General features: G+C 38.2%; 1 protein-coding gene across 2 annotated transcripts in view; it reads right to left on the bottom strand.

Moving 5' to 3' along the window:
* Positions 1 to 1,960: 1,960 nt before the first annotated feature.
* TDRP (testis development related protein) overlaps positions 1,961 to 22,587 on the bottom strand; it is a 40,220-nt gene continuing 19,593 nt past the window's right edge. For both annotated transcript variants that reach the window (XM_050950986.1, XM_050950987.1), the window contains 2 exons: positions 9,151 to 9,254; positions 1,961 to 5,210 (listed from right to left, as the gene is read on the bottom strand). In XM_050950986.1, the coding sequence (XP_050806943.1) occupies positions 4,865 to 5,210; positions 9,151 to 9,254 (450 nt within the window). In that variant the 3' untranslated portion in view covers positions 1,961 to 4,864. The remainder of the gene's footprint in view (positions 5,211 to 9,150; positions 9,255 to 22,587) is intronic.

Genomic DNA, 22,587 nt, shown 5'->3' with positions numbered 1-22,587 from the left:
CACTATAAATGTTCTCACGTCTATTTAAACACCAATCTACATTCTTTATTAATACAAAATCACAACAACTTCTTGCACAATTCTTTTCCACTCACCTCACACAATCCTCGCCTTTACAAATCTCGCATTATTAAAATCATAGCTAGCCTAAATCTTACTAACAAAAACTATCTTACTTTAAAATCCCCTACAAATCCCTATCAGTTCTTTCTCTACTTCCACACCCTAGATATTGAACCTGGCCCTGGTTGCTGCCGGCGCCACCTGGCAGAAGGGTTACACAAGTACTGCTTAATTTTTTAAAATATTTACATTAATGTAATAGATTAAATTTAGGCTGTAACACAGGTTATCGATTTCAAAAAATAGTTTAAAATAGATTTTTTAAAGAAAAATATATGTGTATTAAAAATCTGATTTTTATAAATCATCCATTTTTATCCACCATGCTCTCAGCAGCATAAAAGTTTAAACAACAGACAATTCTTGAACCGTTTAATAAACTGGTAAAGGGAAGACAATTTAATTGTTTTCTTGTGTTTTTCAGTGAATGCTAAAATATTGATATATCTGACTTCCCAAATTCCAAAGCAAATATTCTCTTCCAGTTGAGATAGAGGACAAGTCTTTGTAATTTATTTTACAAGCAGTTCTTCTCCTTCCCTCTTAATCTAGCTCAGAGTTTACATGATATTAAAGAGTATAGACCTCTACCCTCTATAACGCAACCTGATATAACACGACTGGCACTTTAAAGGGTCCAAGGCTCTGGCTGCTGCGGGGATGCCCTGGCCCTTTAAATCACCGCTGGAGCCCTGCCGCCACTATCCTGGGGCTGCAGCAACGGGACTCACCGGCGATTTAAAAGGCCTGGACTCCCCGCAGTGGCCAGAACCCGGAGCTCTTTAAATCACTGCTGGAGCCCCGCTGCTGCTACCCCAGGGCTGCAGCAGCAGGGCTCGGGTGGCGCTTTAAAGGATCCAGGGCTCTGGCTGCTGCAGAGAGCCCCAGGCCCTTTAAATCTCGCTGGAGCCCTGCCGCCCCTACTCCAGGGCTGTGGCAACGGAGCTCCAACAGCGATTTAAAAAGCCTAGGGCTCCCCGCAGCGGCTGGAGCCCGGAGCTCTTTAAATCACAGCCAGAGCCCTGCTGCCCCTGCCCCGATATAATGGGGTTTCAGCTATAACGCGGTAGGGATTTTTGGCTCCCCACAACCGCATTATAGCAAGGTAGCAGTGTAAAGTATTTTAGCCCCTTTTGCCTGATTTTTCACCACACGCTTCATTGCCCTATTCCTACGGAGAAATCTGAAGTAAAATGTACACTAGGTTCAATATCCTTTGTTTCTCAACTTTGTGCTCTTTATCCATTTGTTGATTATCCAGCATGGAATGATAAAGGATACCACTCTTACAATCCTACTAGTTGTGGCCAGGAAAAACAGTCAGCAAGAACAACCAGGCAAAAAACACAAAACAAAACAAAACATACAATAAAACCCACCAAACATCTCTCAGGTCTTCGTTATATATCACAATCCCAACAAAATCAGTAAACAAGCAAGGAGGAATCAGCATATTGAGATGTCCTTCCTACATAAAGATAGCATATTACTTACTTTGAAATCTTCAGAATTCAGTAGGGTACCATTCTGCTCTTGCTTTCACAACAATTATGGAATTATTAATAAAAAGTGAATACCAGTCATGACAATAAAATTCTCTCACTACAAGAACCATGGGCAATGTTTCATAGCTATGATATTTGCTACTTCTAGGAGAATTCAAACATGCATCATTATATACATGCATTTGTTTAGACATATCGATTACTTCCTTGGATGAATTCTAAGATGACTCAAGAACCTCAGAGTTACATACAAACACTAATCACATAGCTTTATGGCAAATAAGATCAGATATACAGTCATGAATATGGAACAAAAATTATGGAATGAGGCATTTCAGTTCAAATTGATTCTTTATTAAGATGTGAAAATACTATATTTTGCAAGTGATACTAATAAATAAAAATACTCAGTAAAGAACTTTTATTTAATGTTAAGTGACTAGTTACAGCTATGGAGCATCTTACTCCAATTAAGTTCAAGACAACAATCATGCAGATTGGCAATGAAAAAGCAACATAAACAATGTTTTATTCATTTTGTGCAATCTTAGTATACAATTTCGATGCTATCTTCTTCTAAATCAGTTCACATAGACTGAAATGCAATTTCAAAACAAACTTTAAGGGGCATATTCTACTCCTGTTCCACACATGGAGTTATGTATAGCATAAGTCCATGAATGTATAGTGTAGTTAAACATTTAAAAAGAAAAAAAATCATAATCTCTGGATATTTAACAAAAAGTCTATGAACATTACAAAAGAAAATGTCACACCACTGTGTGCTCAAAACAGAAATGTTACCATTATATTAAATTTAATATTTAATATATATGTTACCATTATATTAAAATGTAATATTTGTCTTTATAATTAAAGAATTATGTCTGAGGACGCCACTTTTTAAAAAATATTTATATATCTAAGAAAGTCAGACCTTACATTTACATATCTCAAGTTCCCATTCAGATACAGATTTCTTTTATAATAAGTTTCTGCCTTGAGACTATATCCTTTATTGGAAATTTAAAAACAAAAAATGAAAATTAACTTCTCAGTTAAGCTGTGCATCACAAATATATCATCATGGTGAAATACAGGCACTTAACAGTATAATGTGCAAGGCATAACTTTTACTGGTAACAGTATAAACGGAGCTCCCACTGGAGGAAAAAATGGCATCCGTGACTCTCCTCCCCCAATCAAACATTGAGGGTTCCAAATAGATTTGCTTCAATCCCTTTTTGTTAGCACTAACTACCAACATGCCACACTTTTGCTCCAGCTCTATAAATGCTTTCAATAAACTGTAGAACAGAGCATCCTTTTAGCAAGGATTTTCTGTACTCATGCCCAGGACAGAAGTTTGTATAAACCTGTTTTTTGCCTAAGGTGAATTTGTATTTTTCCTAATAGGGCCAAATAATAATACCTAACTCGTATACAGCATAACGTAACTCCAACCCTTTCTCCTCTATTAATTTTTGTATTAATAAATTTGCAAAACCAAGAAACCCAGTTTTGCAGCAGCCAACCATTGCTGTTCCTTTATATAATTTTAAAATAGTGTCTCATAACGTTCTATTTTTTAAAAAGACACGCTTTGACATACTGTTTCCCTACAGGCAGATCTATATAGCAGAGATTTCACTGATTTCAAATGAATATCCATTTGGATACTGCAAACCAGGAGGACATACATATGTTTATGTGTTGGGGGACAAATGCAGCAGTGGAAAGAGAGGCAACAGCAGAAATGTTTTAAGAAAATTGCAGCTATCCTTTTTGGTTAGCAGAGACGTCATGTAAGAAATATTTATACAACACGACATGCTTGGCATATTAACAGTACATTTTAATTTCTTATAAAGGTTTTGATTTTGTCTGAAATGGGTATTTGAGCTTCCTACTTATGGTGGTCATATTGCTATAGAATATATAATATAGAAAGAGTTACAAATGACATATGTTATATTCTATCTAATTTGTAACTATAATACCAGTTTAACATTCAGGAGAGAAAAATCCTAACATCTGTATTTGATAAAACATTAGGGGTTTTTCCCCCTAAATGTTAAAATAGCATTTATACAGTATATATAAAACAAAATGGAAACTGGTTTTAGATCGGATGTTGGACATACTGCTAATTATGTCATTAAAATAATGGCATGTTATAAAGAGGCACTTTTAGTGTTTTATATACATCTCACATCTCTAGTGTAAAGTTTCATGTTTCGCCCCTTTTCACTAAAAATAAAAGTATCAGTAGCTAATAAGATGGAGCCTTATAACAAAAAACCATTAAAACTTGTGTGCAAATCTACTTGCAATTGTTTAGCTATACTGAAAATGCCAAAGGGCATCATCAGAGCCTTTCTTACCAAAAAATAAACGTAGGACCAAGATTAAACAATTTGAAGGAGAACAAGGACCAGCTTTTGTAAAAACAAGAACCTGCCACCACCTCCATGAGAAGCAATATATCCCTAGATAGAAGGGTAAGGGTTTTGAATATTGAATTCCCCTTAAATCCAACTGTAATGTCTGCTTTCCTGATGTTTAATACATTTTTTACGTTTTATTTTTAGCATGACAAATTTGTTTTTAAAAACTGCCAACTTTTCACAACAATAAGGACCATTCAGTATAAACTTCGGAAGACTCATTTGGTGTTCTCACATTTCACGTACTATACATAGCACATTGTGAAAATTTAGCATCTTGTATGGACAAACCAGAGAAGCATGTGCTCATGCTGAAGATCTGAAAAACAGTGTACCAAATAGAAGCATTGTTGTGGCAAGCTGCAGATCGGCACTGTTACTTAAAGAGACAGAATTAAAAATAAAATCTTGAGTGATCCGTAAGAATCAGAAACCCCAGGACCCCAGGCTCATGGAAGTTCCTACATAAGGCAGTCAAAATGTACAACCTGTATTTTACATTCACTAAGGAAGTACTTGTTTTCTTCTTTTTGGTAAAACCAACAGCCAAACATACTGCAGAGTCTGAATATGAAATATAGGTACACAAATAGGTTCTCCATCTTTTTAGTGTGGAAAACCTGACTAATAATGTAATAAGAAAATGTGAGAAAAAATCTCTAACAATTCGAATAAAACAAAGTACTGTATAAAGGTGCAATATTGAGCAGATTTAATTTTGGTTTAAATACACATGTAAATCATGGAACTTTTCTATTCTTATTTGTAAAGTATTTCACATTATCAATGTCATTCTAGTTCTTCCCAGTTATCAGTAAGGTTACCTTTGCTCTGTCTTCTAATACTAACCAGCTTTCCTGCTGATTTGATACTCCACCTGGAACTGTTTCCTGAGCTGGCCAGGTTTGTGTATTTTGTGGAGCCTTTGGTCTCATCTTCCCAGCCTGCCCAGGATGGATAGTCACTTAAAGTATTTCCTGCATCACTGACGGGGTCTCCAGCAGTAATCTGTGGTGGTTCCCACCCTTCAATCTGATCTGGTTTCCTGCTTTGGGTGTTCTGTTTTATTGCCAAACTGTCCCAAAATCCAGATTTCTTTTCTGACTTCACATCTTCTTTTAATTTTAAATTAGTTCTAGAGAATAACAAAAATGTGTTATTTAAACATTGATGTTTCTCCCCATTAAAAACATCAAACTCTCTTTAGAGGACATACTTATTCAAGATAGCAAAAGATAAACTTTCCTAAACTGGTTATGCCAAAGCAACTCACAAAAACAGAAGATTTGCCTAAGTGTAAGATGTTTTTTTAAAAACCAAACAGCTTTTTAAAAAATCCTCTCTGTTTCATACAAAGCTCCCACAAAATAAATATCTCAATATGTAACAAATCTTTGTATCATTAAATTATGTATAATTGTTATATGGGACTTCATTCCTCTACTATATTTTCATATCTCCAGTTACCAAAAAGGATATGTTTGCAACACCCTTGATTGAGAGTGCGGAAAATTCAAAGCTATCCTTGCAATTTTTTTCTTTTGAACAAAAGGAGAATATTTTTAAACAAACAAACAAATCAAATCTCTATATTTTTTCAGTAGAAAGAAGTCTGGGGATGATTTTCACACACTGAAGAAGAGATTAGCCCTGCAAGTTGTTCTGCACAAGTTGGCCCCTCTGTCTGTGTTAAACTTCCAAGAAGTCAACGGACGTGCACAAGTCTCCCAGTATGAACAACTTGCAGGATCTGTCCCCTGGGAGATCATGAACAAAATTGTAAAAATAACGAAGCAAAACACACACAACCACAAAAACTTTTCAAGCTGACTGAGGAATACAATAAATTAGATATGAGAAAAGGAGGAAAGAGACAAGAGATTTTTTCCTAGTTTCCAAAGAAATACTCTGACAAAAAAAACCAAAGCCATCAATATGAGCATTTGAAATATTTTGTGCTACATTTCATTATCTTTATTCATAAGGAATAGTATTCATTACTCTATGAATGATCACATTGCAGTTAGTGGAATCACTTGTTAAGTAAGGTGCTACTCAACCTGACACTCTGTACCCCTTTGTACTTACTGCCCTAACGCACCCTTGCACTAAACCAGAGTTTGTATGTTTTTTTTAAACGGAGCCAAGTTTTGAGAGTTAAATTTTGTTTGCAACCAAGTTCTAAAGACTTTTTAAAGTGTGTTTATAACCATCAATGTTTGAAGAATATATCGCATCCTAAAAATAATTTGTTCCAGTTTTCTTTGAGCAGTTCATAGAGAAATATTCAATTATCTAAACTACTTTGTTCAACTTAACACAAGCATACGAAGTTATGTAATTTCATTTCTCTAATTAAGCAAAATGTACAATGGTCATTCATAATACTAATGTAATTGTTACAATTCCAAGTGATAGATTTGTCCTCCAGAAATAGCAACAAGGTCATGCAGTAATTCTTATATGTTAAAATTCTGTGTGCAGTTTATCCAAAACTGAGCATGAAGACACATTCACTAAAGTTAAGGTGTCAGCCCATGATGGTGACCAGGCCATGCTAACATATCCAGGCTTCATTACTGTCAGCTTCAGAAAGAGCCGCTTGCCAGACTTTTGGTCCCAAGCAAGGTACAGTAATATGATAATCTAGAACAAGCTATGTGGGTGAACACAAGACAAATTAGGTATTATAAACCATAAAAAGATACAATTCAACCAGATCTTATTACATTATTTTTGAACGATGCTTAATAACATTATAACATACATTAAGACAATTAGGCAAATTTACCCCAGTGGTAAAAGGAAATGAATTATGAAAATGTTTATCATTTGCCAACCAGCTTTAGTATTCAGTCACTGTAATGCTAAGTTTCATATATCAATTGTCACTCTGCCAGGTTATGTCCAAAAATATTTAATGTGCATTGCAATGCTTTTATAGCTACCAGCTTTCCTGAAAAGATTTGTACTATATTGACCACAATGCATTGCCATAAAAATCACCTTATGAAATCTCTGCTAATCATCTCTTTTTAAAAAAAGAGGGACTTTATACAGGGTACTTGAAATACTAATTTAGATTTTAAGCTATATATAGGTTAATAAACTTAATATTTGCAGAGTGCAGCATTTAAAATGCAAAATATCAAGTGTTTATACAAGTAAGTTTGTATATAATTAAACAGTAAGACACAGAAGATCAGGTACTAGTGCTGATACATACATAACCTTCGATGTGCAATGAGTTATGAAGTGAAGCAGATTCAAAGTTTCCATTACCCACTAATAATGCACAGTCAAATGTCCTTATTGCAGTTAAAGTACCCATTGAATATAGTTGGGGAAGAGGGGGTTAAAGATGAAAATGCTGTTTTAATTTCAGCTTGCAACTTCTGAAATAGGGAAATTGTTAATATCCCAATTAAATAGAAGTGACTGAATATCAGCACTTTAAGAAATCTTTCCTCTGTTATTAAAACCAAAAATCTGTTTTTGCTATTTTAATCTCATAGACTCTTTTAAAGTCAGAAGGGACCATCATGAGCTATTTTAATCTCATAGCCTCATAGATTTTAAGGTCAGAAGGGACCTGCATGATAATATAGTCTGACCTCCTGGACCTTGCAGACCACAGAACCTTACCCACTCACTTCTGTAACAGACCCCTAACATCTCTGGCTGAGTTACTGAAGTTCTCAAATCATTATTTAAAGAGATTTCAAGCTACAGATAATCCACCATTTACAGTACTTTAAACCTGCAAGTGACTGGTGCCCCATGTTGCAGATGAAGGCGAAACACCCTCAGGGTCTCTGCCAATCTGATCCAATGGAAAATTCCTTTCCAATCCCAAATCTAATTAGACCCAGCCTTAGATTTCCCAGTGATTTCCTCATTTTTCATGGCTAGATCACTTAGTTTCATTCTCTATAAAATAAAAAAAATCAAGAGCTGTTTACAACAAAATTAACCTTAAGGTGCATTTGTACTCTGAAAACTGATTAAAAATGACAATGTTTTCCCATGTTTACAGAGTCTCAATTTCCATATCACGTGTGCTTGCTTTACAAGTCAGAAGATATTATGCAACTGGCAATTCTACAAACAGCCTGAGAATCTGGATTTAAACTGGGTTCTTTCCTTTTCACATTAGCATTCTGTAAGTAACCTGAACTCAAAGTGACTCTAACTATTGTCTTCAGGTGTAACTTGATTGGCCGCATCACTGGAGCTTAGAAAACAACTATACTAAACGAAGAAGAGCGAGAGAAAGTTGGATTCTTTCTAAGATGTGCTTGTTCTGGAGTGTTATTAAGAATAAAAGTAATCAAAACTTTTTTTTGTTGCTAAACTGCATCTTTATATGCAAGGAACAAATATGACAGATTAGAAAGTACCACTTTACACAATCCCTTTTCAATATCCAACCACACTTTAAGGACTTATTTGAGAGGGTTTTGTTTTGTTTTTGTGGTTTTTAAAAAACAAGTAATACTGGCTTAAAATTTCAGAGTGCTGCTACTGGTTATCCAGCACTTCACTTGCACTCCAATCAGTTACTTAATTTTGATTTATACAGAAAAATCAGTCATAAGTATTAAAAGAAGCTTTGACTGATTTTTTCTCTACAAAATGAAATGTAGTTGAATCAGAGGAGGAATTACAGTGCAATAGATATTACGCATATAATACTGATCACAGTTTAAAGTGCCAAATTATACCTAAGAGGGAAAAAAATTCAAAAACTTCTAATTACTTTCTACAGTAAAAAGCTGTTATTCCAACTACATTTATTTTGGCTGTCCCCCGGTACGTACAGGAGATTGCCCAGCGTAGTAGAGCAGGCTCTACACATTTTAAGTTCAAAGCTTAAATAAGAGATTAAATCTGAAGAATGCAAATTTAATAGTTTCAAAAATATAACCATTTAGCTTTCAGAAACTTTCAATAGATTAGTAATTTTTTTTCTAAATTGGTTCTTTAGGTCCTACTTTTACTAACTCCAGTGATCCTGCAGCCATTATCCTCAGCTTGCTGATTTTCTAATTCATTTGCCACTACATTTTACTTACCCTTTTGATTTTGGAGCCTTGCATCCTGCTAGCAATTGTTGTTCATCATCTTTATTGAACATAGAGGTCACTTCTTTCCAACCCCGAAAACTTGCACTCTGAACCTACACAAGGTAGTAAAAATACCAGTGAAAATGCATTACAAACTTACTCCCAGGGCTTGAAAAGCTCACACCCTATGGCAAGTATAAATTAATCTTTTCCAGGCAGTTACCTTCAGCTTACACAGAATGTCTTTTACCTCCTTCCTCCCACCTCCCAATCATCCTTCTGAGAGAAAGACATTTCTTAAAGACATATCCTGGCCAGATTCACTGATCCATTAAAGCTACTTTGCATCTTAAAACCACCGGAGCTGGCCAATGAGGACAAAAGTAGTGGCTCCTATGACCTCTGTGACAGACTCAGTCAGAGAGATCCCCTTGGGACTGCTACCTGATGTGCTGAAATTACCTTTGAGCCCGTTTCCCCTGCCAGCTTGGGACTCCAGAACCCTGCCTTGTTGAGCCAGGCACGCTAGCCTGCAGCAACACAGACCCAGGGTCTGGGCCACACCCCCAAAGCTGCAGACTTTAACTAAAAACAGCTCAGCAGGTTACCTTTCTCCAGCACCCAGACACCCTGCTCCCAATGGGATCCAAACCCCCAAATAAATCCATTTTACTCTGTATAAAGCTTATACAGAGTAAATTCATAAACTGTGTGCCCTTCAGATCACTGATAGAGAGATTTGCACAGTCGTTTGCTCCCCCAGGTATTAATCACTTACTCTGGGTTTATTAATAAACAAAAGTGATTCTATTAACTATAAAAAGTAGGTTTTAAGAGGTTTCAAGTAATAACAGACAGAACAAAGCAAGTCACCAAGCAAAATGAAACAAAACACGCAAGTCTAAGCCTAATACATTAAGAAACTGATTACAGGTAATATCTCACCCTCAAAGATGTTCCAACAAGCGTCTTTCACAGACTAGACTCCATCCTAGTCTGGGCCCAATCCTTTCCCCAGTACAGTCCTTGTTAGTTCCAGCAGGTGGTATTTCAGATAGCAAGCAGCGGTTTTCTCATGACTGGCAGCCCCTTTTGTCCTGCTCCACCCCCTTTTATAGCTTTGGCACAAGGTAGGAATCTTTTGGCTCTCTGGGTCCCCACCCCACCTTCTAAATGGAAAAATACTAGATTTAAGATGGATTTCATTATCAGGTGACATGGTCACATGTCATTATAAGACCCCTTGTCTCCATTCTTCCTGGGTTGGCCCACACATACACAGGAAGGCTTTCAAATAACTACAGCCATTTACAATTGATTGTTTCTGAAGCACCCTTAATGGCCTCCACTTAATATGTTTACATCAGTGATACAAGTTTATATCTTATTCTCCTAACTCCAGATATAGAAATAATACATGCAAACAAATAGGATGAACACACTTTGTAGATTACAAGTTTTCTAATGACACCATACAAGGGGTTTTAGCATAAAGCATATTCCAGTTATGTCATATTCATAAGCATTTATTTCCATAAAATATATGGAGTGCAACGTCACAGCCTCCATCCTGCTTCTCTTTTTCTAGCACAATGAGAGCACCTAGAGTGTCTCTATATCCGGGCATTCACAGCTACCAGACCCCTTTTTTGGGGCCTGAGGCTCTTTTATGCCAGAGACATAGCCCAGCAGTCTCATGGCCTTAGGATCTGGGGAATGCAACGACAGTTAAAAGTCACCTCTGTTAACCTTTCTCCATCTGTGCTGTGGTCCTGCACAGATACAACAAAGAATGGCTCTTAGCCCTTTGGTTGTGAAGATAATCTTCCAAACATGACCACTGTGTCTTCCCAAGTCTGCAGACAGACAGCTCCAGGACTTCTGCCGCTATTCAGAGCTTTCCTGAGCTGGAATATAGTAAAAACTGACCAGTCCTCCTAGTTTTCACTGCTACATTTTAAAATCCTGTGGCCAGCAATGAAATGGACATGAATCGGGTTATTTTCACTCTGCTGTGGCTGCCTGGGAAAGCCCTTAAACATCAATGGAGGAAGACGCTGGAGTTATTCACTAAGAAGGGCACAAAAAACAGAGATCATGTAAACAGTGAGGTAGAGGAGCAGAGACAGCCTGTGCGCAGAAGCCAGGAGACTCTGTAGTTATAGGTTTATGGGGAGAGAGAGAGAGAGAGAGAGAGAGAGAGAGAGAATCATCTTCCCTTGCAGTAGCCAGAGGGGATTTGGAGGTAGCTTCAAATTTAGTCCACATCTAACTAGTCAGACACAGCTACAAAACAGACTCTAAATAGAATTCAAGAACACTACTCTAGCAAGAGTCCCAGCATACTCCTTTTCTCAGAAGGATGGAAGGGATCTCTCCCAGATATCATCATTCCCATTTTTCCATACTGGTCTTTGGGAGTAGACTTAGTCCTTTGGCTACAAGAAACCTGGCACATCTTCCAGTTCTATGTGGGAGTGCACAAGGGTACACAGATGAATGTGAAGAGGTGGATAAGAAAGACTGGAATAAGTGTGGGTGAAGGGGAAAAAATACAGGAAACAAGGTGTGATGCTGTATGGAATCTGTGGGACACTTGAGGATATTATGAATATCAATACTGTAAAACTGTAATGAGTTGTTCCAGATAGGCCATGTAAGGTATCTGCAAAAGTGTTATAATTTGCCAAATATTATAATCTCATTTGTGTGTTCGTATCACCTTTGTATTATGAGTTAAGAAATGTCTGTATTTCAAACTTGTACTATGCTTCTGGGTAACACACTGCAGACCGTTTGGCATCAGCACTGCCTAGCCTGCTTAATGGCTCATTAAGGCCCATCAGCTATAAAACTGGACTGAAGAACTTGTGGATCTAAACGCGGAGGAGGCCTGGAATTACTTCAAGTCAAAGCTGCAGAAACTATCAGAAGCCTGCATCCCAAGAAAGGGGGAAAAATTCATAGGCAGGAGTTGTAGACCAAGCTGGATGAGCAAGCTTCCCAGAGAAGTGATTAAGAAAAAGCAGAAAGCCTACAAGGAGTGGAAGATGGGAGGGATCAGCAAGGAAAGCTACCTTATTGAGGTCAGAACATAAAGGGCTAAAGTGAGAAAGGTGAAAAGCCATGTAGCCAGGGACCTTGCAAAGGTAATTAAAACCAATAGTAAAAGGTTCTATAGCCATATAAATAAGAAGGAAACAAAGAAAGAAGAAGTGGGACCACTAAACACTAGAGGATGGAGTGGAGGTTACGGATAATCTAGGCATAGCCCAATATCTAAATAAATACTTTGCCTCTGTCTTTAATGAGGCTAATGAGGAGCTTAGGGATAATGGCAGGATGACAAATGAAATGAGGATATGGAGGTAGATATTACCACATCCGAGGTAGAAGCCAAACTCAAACATCTTAATGGGATTAAATCAAGGGGCCCAGATAATCTTCATCTAGGAATAGTAAAGGAACTGGCATATGAAATGGCAAGCCCATTAGCAAGAATTTTTAATCAATCTGTAAACTCAGGGACTGTACTATGTGACTGGAGAATTGCTAACATAGTTCTTATTTTTAAGAAAGGAAAAAAAAGTGATCCGGGTAACTACAGGCCTGTTAGTTTGACATCTGTAGTATACAAGGCCTTGGAAAAAAATCTGAAGGAGAAAGTAGTTAAGGACATTGAGGTAACTGGGACAAAATACAACATGGTTTTCCCAAAAGTAGATCATGCCAAACCAACCTGATCTCCTTCTTTGACAAGGTAACAGACTTTTTAAGACAAAGGAAATGCAGTAGATCTAATTTACCTCGATTTCAGTAAGGCATTTGATACGGTTCCACATGGGGAATTATTAGTTAAATTGGAAAAGATGGGGATGAATATGAAAATTGAAAGGTGGATAAGCAGCAGGTTAAACAGGAGACTATAACAGGTCATACTGAAATGTGAACTCTCAGGCTGGAGGGAGGTTTCTAGTGGAGTTCCTCAGGGATCGGTTTGGGACCAATCTTATTTAATCTTTGTATTACTGACCTTGGCACAAAAAGTGGAAGTGTGCTAATAAAGTTTGCAGATGATACAAAGCTGGGAGGTATTGCCAATACAGAGAAGGACTGGGATATCATACAGGAAGATCTGGATGACCTTGTAAACTGGAGTAATAGTAATAGGATGAAATTTAATAGTGAGAAGTGCAAGGTCATGCATTTAGAGATTAATAACAAGAATTTTTGTTATAAGCTGTTGACTCATCAGTTGGAAGTAACAGAGAAGGAGAAGAACCTCGGAGTATTGGTTGATCACAGGATGACTATGCGCTGCCAATGTGATATGAACGTGAAAAAAGTTAATATGGTCTTGGGATGCCTCAGGTGAGGTATTTCCAGTAGAGATAAGGAGGTGTTAGTACCGTTATACATGGTACTGGTGAGACCTCATCTGGAATAGTGTGTGCAGTTCTGGTGTCCCATGTTTAAGAAGGATGAATTCAAACTGGAACAGGTACAGGAAAGGGTTACTAGAATGATCCGAGGAATGGAAAACCTGTCTTATGAAAGGAGACTCAAAGAGCTTGGCTTGTTTAGCCTAACCAAAAGAAGGCTAAGGGGAGATATGATTGCTCTCTATAAATCAACCAGAGAGATAAATACCAGGGAGGTAGAGGAGTTATTTAAGCTCAGTACCAATGTGGACACAAGAACAAATGGATATAAATTGGCCATCAGAAGACTTGAAATTAGATGAAGGTTTTTAACCATCAGAGGAGTGAAGTTCTGGAACAGCCTTCTAAGGGGAGCAGTGAGGGCAAAAGACATATCTGGCTTCAAGACTAATCTTGATAAGTTTATGGAGGGGATGGTATGATGGTATAGCCTAATTTTGGCAATTAATTGATCTTTGACTATTAGCGGTAAATATCCCCACTGGCCTGTGATGGGATGTTAGATGAGATGGGATCTGAGTTACTACAGAAAATTCTTTCCTGGGTGTCTGGCTGATGAGTCTTACCCACATGCTCAGGGTTTAGCTGATCGCCATGTTTGGGGTCGGGAAGGAATTTTCCTCTAGGGCAGATTGGCAGAGGCCCTGGGTTTTTTCCGCCTTCCTCTGCAGCACGGGAGGCACAAGTCACTTGCTGGACGATTCTCTGCACCTTGAAGTCTTTAAACCATGATTTGAGGACTTCAATAGCTCAGACATAGGTTAGGGGTTTATTACAGGAGTGAGTGGGTGAGATTCTGTGGCCTGAGTTGTGCAGGAGGTCAGACTAGACTATCATAATGGTCCCTTCTCACCTTAAAGTCTATGACTCTAATTGACCCATTGAGAGAAGTAAGATACACCTTATGCCTCAGCAAAACATGCAAGGGCAAGCCTATGGACAGAACTCTATAAGGCTTTCAAGCCACGTGCTGGGCAGCTTGTGCGTGAAACAAAGGAATCACAGGCCACATGGCAAAAGACTATAAAAGGCAGCTGCATCTTCTCCATTTGTCTTCAATTCTGCTTCTTACCTCTGGAGGAACTTTGCTACAAACTGAAGCTCTGAACAAAGGACTGCATGACTCATCCAAGCTGTGAATGTATTCCAGAGGGACTTTCAAGCCAGCAAACTCACCAACACTGCTAGGAACCTGATATATGGACTTTGAAGTCTTTGTATGTATGTGACTGTTTTACCATTTAACATCTCTCTTTTTGTTCTCTCTTTTTTCTTTATAATAAACCTTTAGTTTTAGACACTAAAGGATCGGCTGGCAGCCTGGTATTTTGGGTAAGATCCAAACCTATACTGACCTGGTAATGTGGCTGACCCTTTGAGGTCAGAAGAACATTTTGTATATGTGAGCAGTGTTTTTAAAACAACTTCTCACTTTACTGGACCTATGTAGTGACTGGGAGCCAGAGAACTGGAATTCAATAAAGGGGTCTGTGTGGTTTTTTTGCTTCTTGGTAACCAGTGTGGGGAATCAGAAGCAGAGTTGGTGACTGGTTGAAGAGAATAACGTCAGTGTTACCCACCACTCTTGGGAGTATCTGCTTCCCTTTTGCGACCTGCCCTGACCTTGGCATTTCCAGCGAGGGCTGCCCTAGACACCCCAAGTCACACAAGTTAGAAAACAAAATGTCAGAGAAGGGAGAAAGAAAATTATTACAATAGCCTTTATCTTTTATAATATGATCTAATTATAGCCAAATGGAAGTCTAACCCATAAGAAATCATGCAATCCAGCCTAAATTACAAGTGTCTTAAAGAGGAAGTGTAGGGATTAAAACAAGAATTTTGCAGACTTAGCTTCAGACTCACCTTTTATCAGCACTATTCCTTAATTCAGAATTGAGATGTGCAGCTGCAACTTCTGCATCCCTAACCTGCCTTGCACTGTTTTGAGAACTCCTCCAGTAATGCCTCTAGCATGATAACCCATACCAAAGAACAAAATGTTCCGAAGTTGTAATTTTCCAAGTGAAAGCCTGGTAATCTTGTCTGTGTTTTATATTCAATTTAAAATATCTAAATTAATTTCACTGAACTTGATACCAATTTAAAGATCTACATTTGGAATAATTAACAGGTCTAGTACTCCAAACCGATAAAATGTATAGGTCTGCAGATGCACTTTAGAGAAAGAATGAACAGCCAATCTGTCATGGTGTTATTCAATAAGAATATAATATCCTTTTCAGAGAGCTATTCCTTCAATACATAGCAATTTACATATTTACAAAAAAAAGGGGGTGCCTTCAACACAAGCCTGTGCTCTTGGCAGATATATAGCTATGGTAATAGTTCTGTAGAGAAGTCCTTCCAAAATTATTTACTATACTTCCTACCCCTTAATGGAAACTTCTAAAACTTATTCAGAATTTCCAAATTTAAAACTTCCAGTTCAATTTATAGGAGGGTCCTAATATCCAAAGCAGCATGACTACAACTTTTACTGAAAGTTAAACACACTGTACATCATCTTTGACTAGGACCTCTCTCTGGGTCCTCGCACCCAGGCTATGTCTAAATCTGGCAGATAGAATGGATAGAAATTCCATATTTAAATAATAAGAATATAGCAGTAAGAATATACTACCAACCACCACATCAGGATGGTGATGGTGACTGTGAAATGCTCCAGGAGATTAGAGAGGCTATAAAAATTGAAAACTCAGTAACAATGGGAGATTTCAACTATCCTCATATTGACTGGATACAAGTCACCTCTGGGCAAGATGCAGGAATAATATTTCTAGACACCATTAATGACTACTTCTTGGAGAAACTGGTCCTGGAACTCACAAGAGGAGAGGCAATTCTTGATTTATTCCTAAGTGGGGCACAGGATCTGGTTCAAGAGGTGAATATATCTGAACCATTTTGTAATAGCGACCAAAATATAATTAAATTTAACATCTTTGTGGGAGGGGATGCCAAAGAAATCAACCACAGTAGCATTTAACTTCAGAAAGGGGAAGTAGACAAAAATGAGGAAGCAAGTTAAACAGAAATTAAAAGGTACAGTCACAAAAGTGAAATGCCTGCAAGCTGTATGGAAAATTTTTTAAAACATCATTAGAGAGACTCAAACAAAATATATATCCCCAAATTAAAAAACAATAATAAGAGGACCATGGCTAAACAACAAAGTAAAAGAAGTGATTAGAGGCAAAAAGGCATCCTTTAAAAATTGGAATTAAAATGCTACTGAGGAAAAAAGAAAGAATCACAAACTCTGACAAGTGTACAAGTATAATTAGGAAGGCCAAAAAAGAATTTGAAGAGCAACTAGCCAAAGGTTAAAAAACTAATAGCAATTATATATATAAAATATATATAAAAGAGTACATCAGAAGCAGGAGACCTACCAAATAATCAGTGGGGCCACTCCACATTTGAGGTGTTAAAGCAGCTCTCAAGGAAGAAAAGGCCATTGCAGAGAACCTAAATGAATTCTTTGCATCAGTATACACTGCAGAGGGTATGAGGGAAAATCCTACATCTGAGCCATTTCTTTTAGGTGACAAATCTAAGGAACTGTCCCAGATTGAAGTGTCAATAGAGAAGGTTTTGGAACAAACTGATACATTAAACAGTATTATCTCAGGACCAGATGGGATTCACCCAAGAGTTCTGAAGGAACTCCACCATGCAATTGCAGAACTACTAGGTGTGGTATGTTACTTATCACTTAAATCAATTTCTCTACTAGATGACTGGAGGATAGCTAATGTGACACCAATATTTTAAAAAAGCTTCAAAGGCAATCCTTGCAATTACAGGCCAGTAAGTCTAACTTCAGTCATGGGCAAATTGGTAGAAACTATAGTAAACTATAAAATTATGAAACACATAGATTAATTCCCATTAGTTCTGGGGGGGGGGGGGAAGGGGGAAGAGTCAACATGGAAATCATGCCTCACCAATCTACTAGAATTCTTTGAGGGGGTCAAACATGCGGACAAGGGTGATCCAGTGATTATAGTGTACTTGAACTTTCAGAAAGCCTTTAACAAGGTCCCTCACTAAAGGCTCTTAAGCAAACTAAGCAGTCCTGGGATAAGAGGGAAGTCCTCTCATGGATCAGTAACTGTATAAATGATAGGAAACAAAGGGTAGAAATAAACAGTCAGTTTTCAGAATTGAGAGAGGTAAAGAGGGTGTCCCCCAGGGGTCTGAACTAGGACCAGTACTGTTCAACATTTTCATAAATGATCTGGAAAAAGGAGTAAACAACGAGATCTACCACCCAATGAAAATAGAGGTAAGAAACCGTTTTCAGGCTCTCTGCACAGGTACTATGGCGGAGAATGGTTGGGAGAGTCATCTGAGGGAAAGGATCAGAAGGAGACCCCATCGACCAGAAGGCATGGGATGCATTGTCCTAGGGATGGGGGTTCCACCACCACCACTTCCAAGAAGAGGAGACAGGTGATCGGGGACTTGCTCCTAAGTGGGACAGAGTCATCCATCTGCCATCCAGACCAGAAGCTGGAAGTGAACAACGGGATGGACCACTCAATGATTGCCTGTTCTGTTCATTCCCTCTGAAGCACTAGGCATTGATCACTGTTGGAAGACAGGCTACTAGGCTAGATGGACCATTGGTCTGACCCAGTAAGGATGTTCTTATGTGCTAATCATCTCTAAGATATATCCTTTCCTATGCACACAACTAAAACTCTCATACAAGCTCTCACCATTTACATCTCAATTACTGCAACATCCTTCTCTCATCCTTCACAAATACAACCTTGCCCAGCTCATATCCATTCAGAATACTTCTGCAAAGATCATTTCCCTACCCCATTACTTTCACCATGTCACCTCTCTCTTTGCCAGAGCCCACTGCCCCTCCACCACCCACTATCACATCAAGCATAAGATGTTTGTTTTCATTTGCAAGACTCTTCCCAGCCTATCCCACCCTACCTATCATCTCTCATTTGTTATATAGACGTCAACTCTCACCTACAATTGGGCCATGAGCTCAGCCTCTATTGCCCACTTGTTAAATTTTCTAGAAGCACCTTCATACTTTCTCCCTTACTGACCCTAATATTTGGGAGGAGCTCCCAGTTAGAGTTACCACCTTTCTAATTGCTGGTAACCAGACCCCTGAGCCCTCTGCCCCCACCCCGCCTCTTCCCCAGATTGCACCCTTCTCACTCTATTCCCCCAAAGCCCTGCCTCTGCTCTGCCTCTCCCCTCAAGACCGCATCCCCATTGCTCACTCCTCTCTCCCCTCCCCAATGGATTGTCTCAAGGAGCCTGCCTGCAGGCAGGAGGCAGCCACAGCTGAGCTGGGGCTGGCATGGCTTAATGACCCAGCGCCTCCCCCCTACTCCATGGTAACCGAACTTTTGGTTCAAATTCCATTTAAGGTTTCCAGGTTCCCTTTTTGACCGGACTTCCCAGTCAAAAACCAGGCACCTGGCAACTCTAAATGGCACCTGGACACAGAAGCCAAAAACTGCACTGTCTGGGTAGCAACCCTATTCCCAGTAAACATCTGCAATACTCAAGTATCAGAGGAGTAGCCGTGTTAGTCTGGATCTGTAAAAGCCGCAAAGAGTCCTGTGGCACCTTACAGACTAACAGTCGTATTGCAGCATGAGCTTCGTGGGTGAATACCCACTTCGTCGGATGCATGTGATACTAACTCATGATTCTCCTTAAAAACTCTCCTCAAAACTCTCCTTTGCCATGATGCCTACAAAAGACTTGACAACAGTTAGGATGCTGGTGCACTGAGACCACAGCCTATCATGCTGAACAACAGTGTCTTATAGTTTCCTCGTACCCCTCCCTCCCCCCCCCCAAGATGTATCCATCTGTTTCTTTCTTGTCTTGGCTTTGTAAGCTTCTTGGAGCAGAGAGAGTCTTTTTCTTGTGTGTCTGAACAGATCCTAGCAAAATGGGGTCCTGCTCCATCACTAGGGTTCTTAGGTGCTACGATAATACAAATAAATAATAAATAATAATAATAATAATAGTGTGAGTAAAAGTGGAATCCCTAAAAGCTATTAGGATTAAAAAGTTTCACACACACACACACTTCATTTAATGACAGTTAAATTTGAAATCAGGACACATCTCACCAATTCAAAACCTGAAAAGCATGGAAATAAGTTAACAGTAAAGTCTCCTGTGTTCCTTAACACTTTCACAGTCTACCTCTCGCTCAGTAAAATTCCCCAACCCTCCAGAAGACCTTCACTTTCAACTCCAACAAAAACCACAAAAAAATGCATACTTCAACTTCCTCAAACTCACACTTTAGCACAGCACCTTAACAGTGACCTCAAATGCTGTTGCACTGATGCTCTCTCCCCCATGTGCTGACTGACTATTTTCTCCAAGCCCTTCCCACCCTTCTTTCATGCTCTTCCTCCCTCTCCTTTCCATTGTTTCTCTGTTTAGCTAATTTCTTTCTAACATAACCTCACTGGAAGCATTGAAATAACAAACCAAAAAGTTGTGGAATTAACATGACAATTGCAACCAATTCATTGTGTATTCTGCTTGAAAGTTCTATCCCTTTCTCCTACCCTATGTATGACTTTTCTATTTACGTTATAAGTTCTTTGGGACAGGACTGTCTCTTGTTCTGTGTCTGTACAGTGCCTGTTACTCTGGGAGCCTGTTCTCAACTGGATCCTGGACACTACTGTAATAAACATGATTCATAATTGTATCAACACATTCACTATCACACATTCCATTCATTTGGGAAGTTATTCTACCTTAACTTTGTTGAGATCATCACTAGAGTGGTGCACGACCATCAGAGTATGACTAAATTGGAACACATACTGCTTTTCATATCTCTTGGAAGTAGAAATACAAGGAATCTACCAGGCTTTTAATCTGTCACATTATTTCCATGGTTTTCAGGTTCTGAGTTCATGAGTTGTGTCCTAATGCAACCTGAACTGTCACTAAATGAAGATGGTGTATGTTTATTTCTTAGGTGTTTTATATATAAAAGACACACATTCATTCATACACGTGCACAGGCTTGAAGAACCTTAACAGACAGTTCCAGTGTCAGGGAGGTGAGAGGAGGAGTTGACAAATGACTGAAATGTGAAAACACCTGCATTTTAATGTGTCAAAGACACAATTTACACATAATAGTTCTTAAAACTACCAATGTGTGTTACAGGGTATTTTCTCATTGTGTGAATTAAATAAATCAGTTTTTTTTAGAAAGTTATAAACAACATTTGTCACATAGGTCAACAGCAGGATTTGAACCATCAAACCAGAAATCTACCATTTGACCCACGAAAGTAATTGCTAGTCTCTACTTAGTTCAGCCACTAGCGCATAATTTTATGCACACTTTCCCAGTATATACATCTATTTTCTAGACAACAGTAGTATACTGAAAGTCAGAAATTCTTAGTTCAGTACCAGGAGAAGAGTGTGGTTTAACGGTTAGAGTCAAAACAACAAAATGTATTCAACTGCAGCTGGATAGCTAGGATTTGAGTCTATCACATTAAAGTCCTGGGTTGTTTATCTGCAGTGACCTGATGTAACCACTATAATTTATTTGTTGAAGAGGTAGGCAGCTCATACATGACAGCTTTCTTGAGCCATTCAGTGCATGGGAATAAAAGCTAGAGCTGGTTAAAAAAAAAAAAAAAAAGTATGAAACATTTTGCCGATCAAAACCAAAATATTTTGTGGAAGCATACTGGTTTCAACTAAAATTTTGTTGGAAAGGTTTCTCAGGTCGAGGACAGAATGTCTGGTCTGAGACAAAGAGATCCCTCCAGAATAGCCAAGACACTCACCTCACCTGTCCGATTCAGAGCAGGGACTTTAATCTGTATCTCCCACATCCCAGGTGAATGTCCCAACTATTGGGCAATTGACTATTCTGCAGTGGGTTGCTCTTATGATTTTACACACACACACACACACACACACACACACACACACACACACACACACACACACACACACACACACCCCAACACTCCAAAGATCTCATTCCTCCAATGAGGGAGGAAAACAAATGTCAAAACATCAACATTTTTTGTGAAACAGAAATGCTGTTTTCCCATCAGTCCTAATATAAACCCCAGTAGTACACATGAGATTTAAACTCATGAACTCCTCTTTCAAACTTTCCCCTAAACTACTGGGGTATTTAGTAGAGGAGTGTCACTGTCTCCTCCACCTCCGTAGGTGTGTCATGTTATGTTGTTACTGATAAAAAGGCTTGGTAGAATTTGATTGTTTTTGTTGTTGCAATTTTGATGGATAATGTTAATGTTTATTTTTAAGTTTTTTTTGTTTATTTTTTACTATTTTTAATCAATTGAAAATTTCACAGTGAGAGAAATTATGGGAGGGATCAGACAGTAATGATGTAATGACCATACAGGAGATTCAAAAAGTTAACAGTTTTATAAAGATTTAAAATATAAACTGTCGATATCACATGCCAAAAAACACAAATTAAATACTCTTAAATCAAACTCTAATTTCTAAAGCAGCATTTTTCTTTCTTTGCCTATCTGTAAATTTCAATGATCATCACTGGAAATATTTTTTTAGTAGGTTTGTGTGTATACTGTGAAATCGATGTTTACTGACATTTACCAATAAAAAACTAATCCTTCCAAGCCTACTGATAAATCTGATAGGTTTGACTTGGTTCATTTCTTTTCACTTATGGAAAGAAAGTGAAAAATCATGACCCAGATTACCTAACATATAACTGATATTGTATAACCAGAACATGAAGAGCAGCACATATTCCAGAGTATTTAGATTTCCGAAGGGTGTCTGGAAAGAAGTAAAACATCCAATGAAAATTTTAAAAAGATCATTTTGCAAACCTTATAATTTTCTCTGTAGAAACCCAATTTTCAAACCACAATCAAAAAGTCATAGTAGTAAAAATTTACTTTGTTAATTTTTTGTCATCGTAATGACA

Source organism: Gopherus flavomarginatus, chromosome 4, assembly GCF_025201925.1.
Source record: "Gopherus flavomarginatus isolate rGopFla2 chromosome 4, rGopFla2.mat.asm, whole genome shotgun sequence".
Classification (NCBI taxonomy): Eukaryota; Metazoa; Chordata; order Testudines; family Testudinidae; genus Gopherus; species Gopherus flavomarginatus.
Note: the sequence above shows the minus strand (reverse complement) of the source record. Positions and strands in the feature narration are given on the sequence as shown.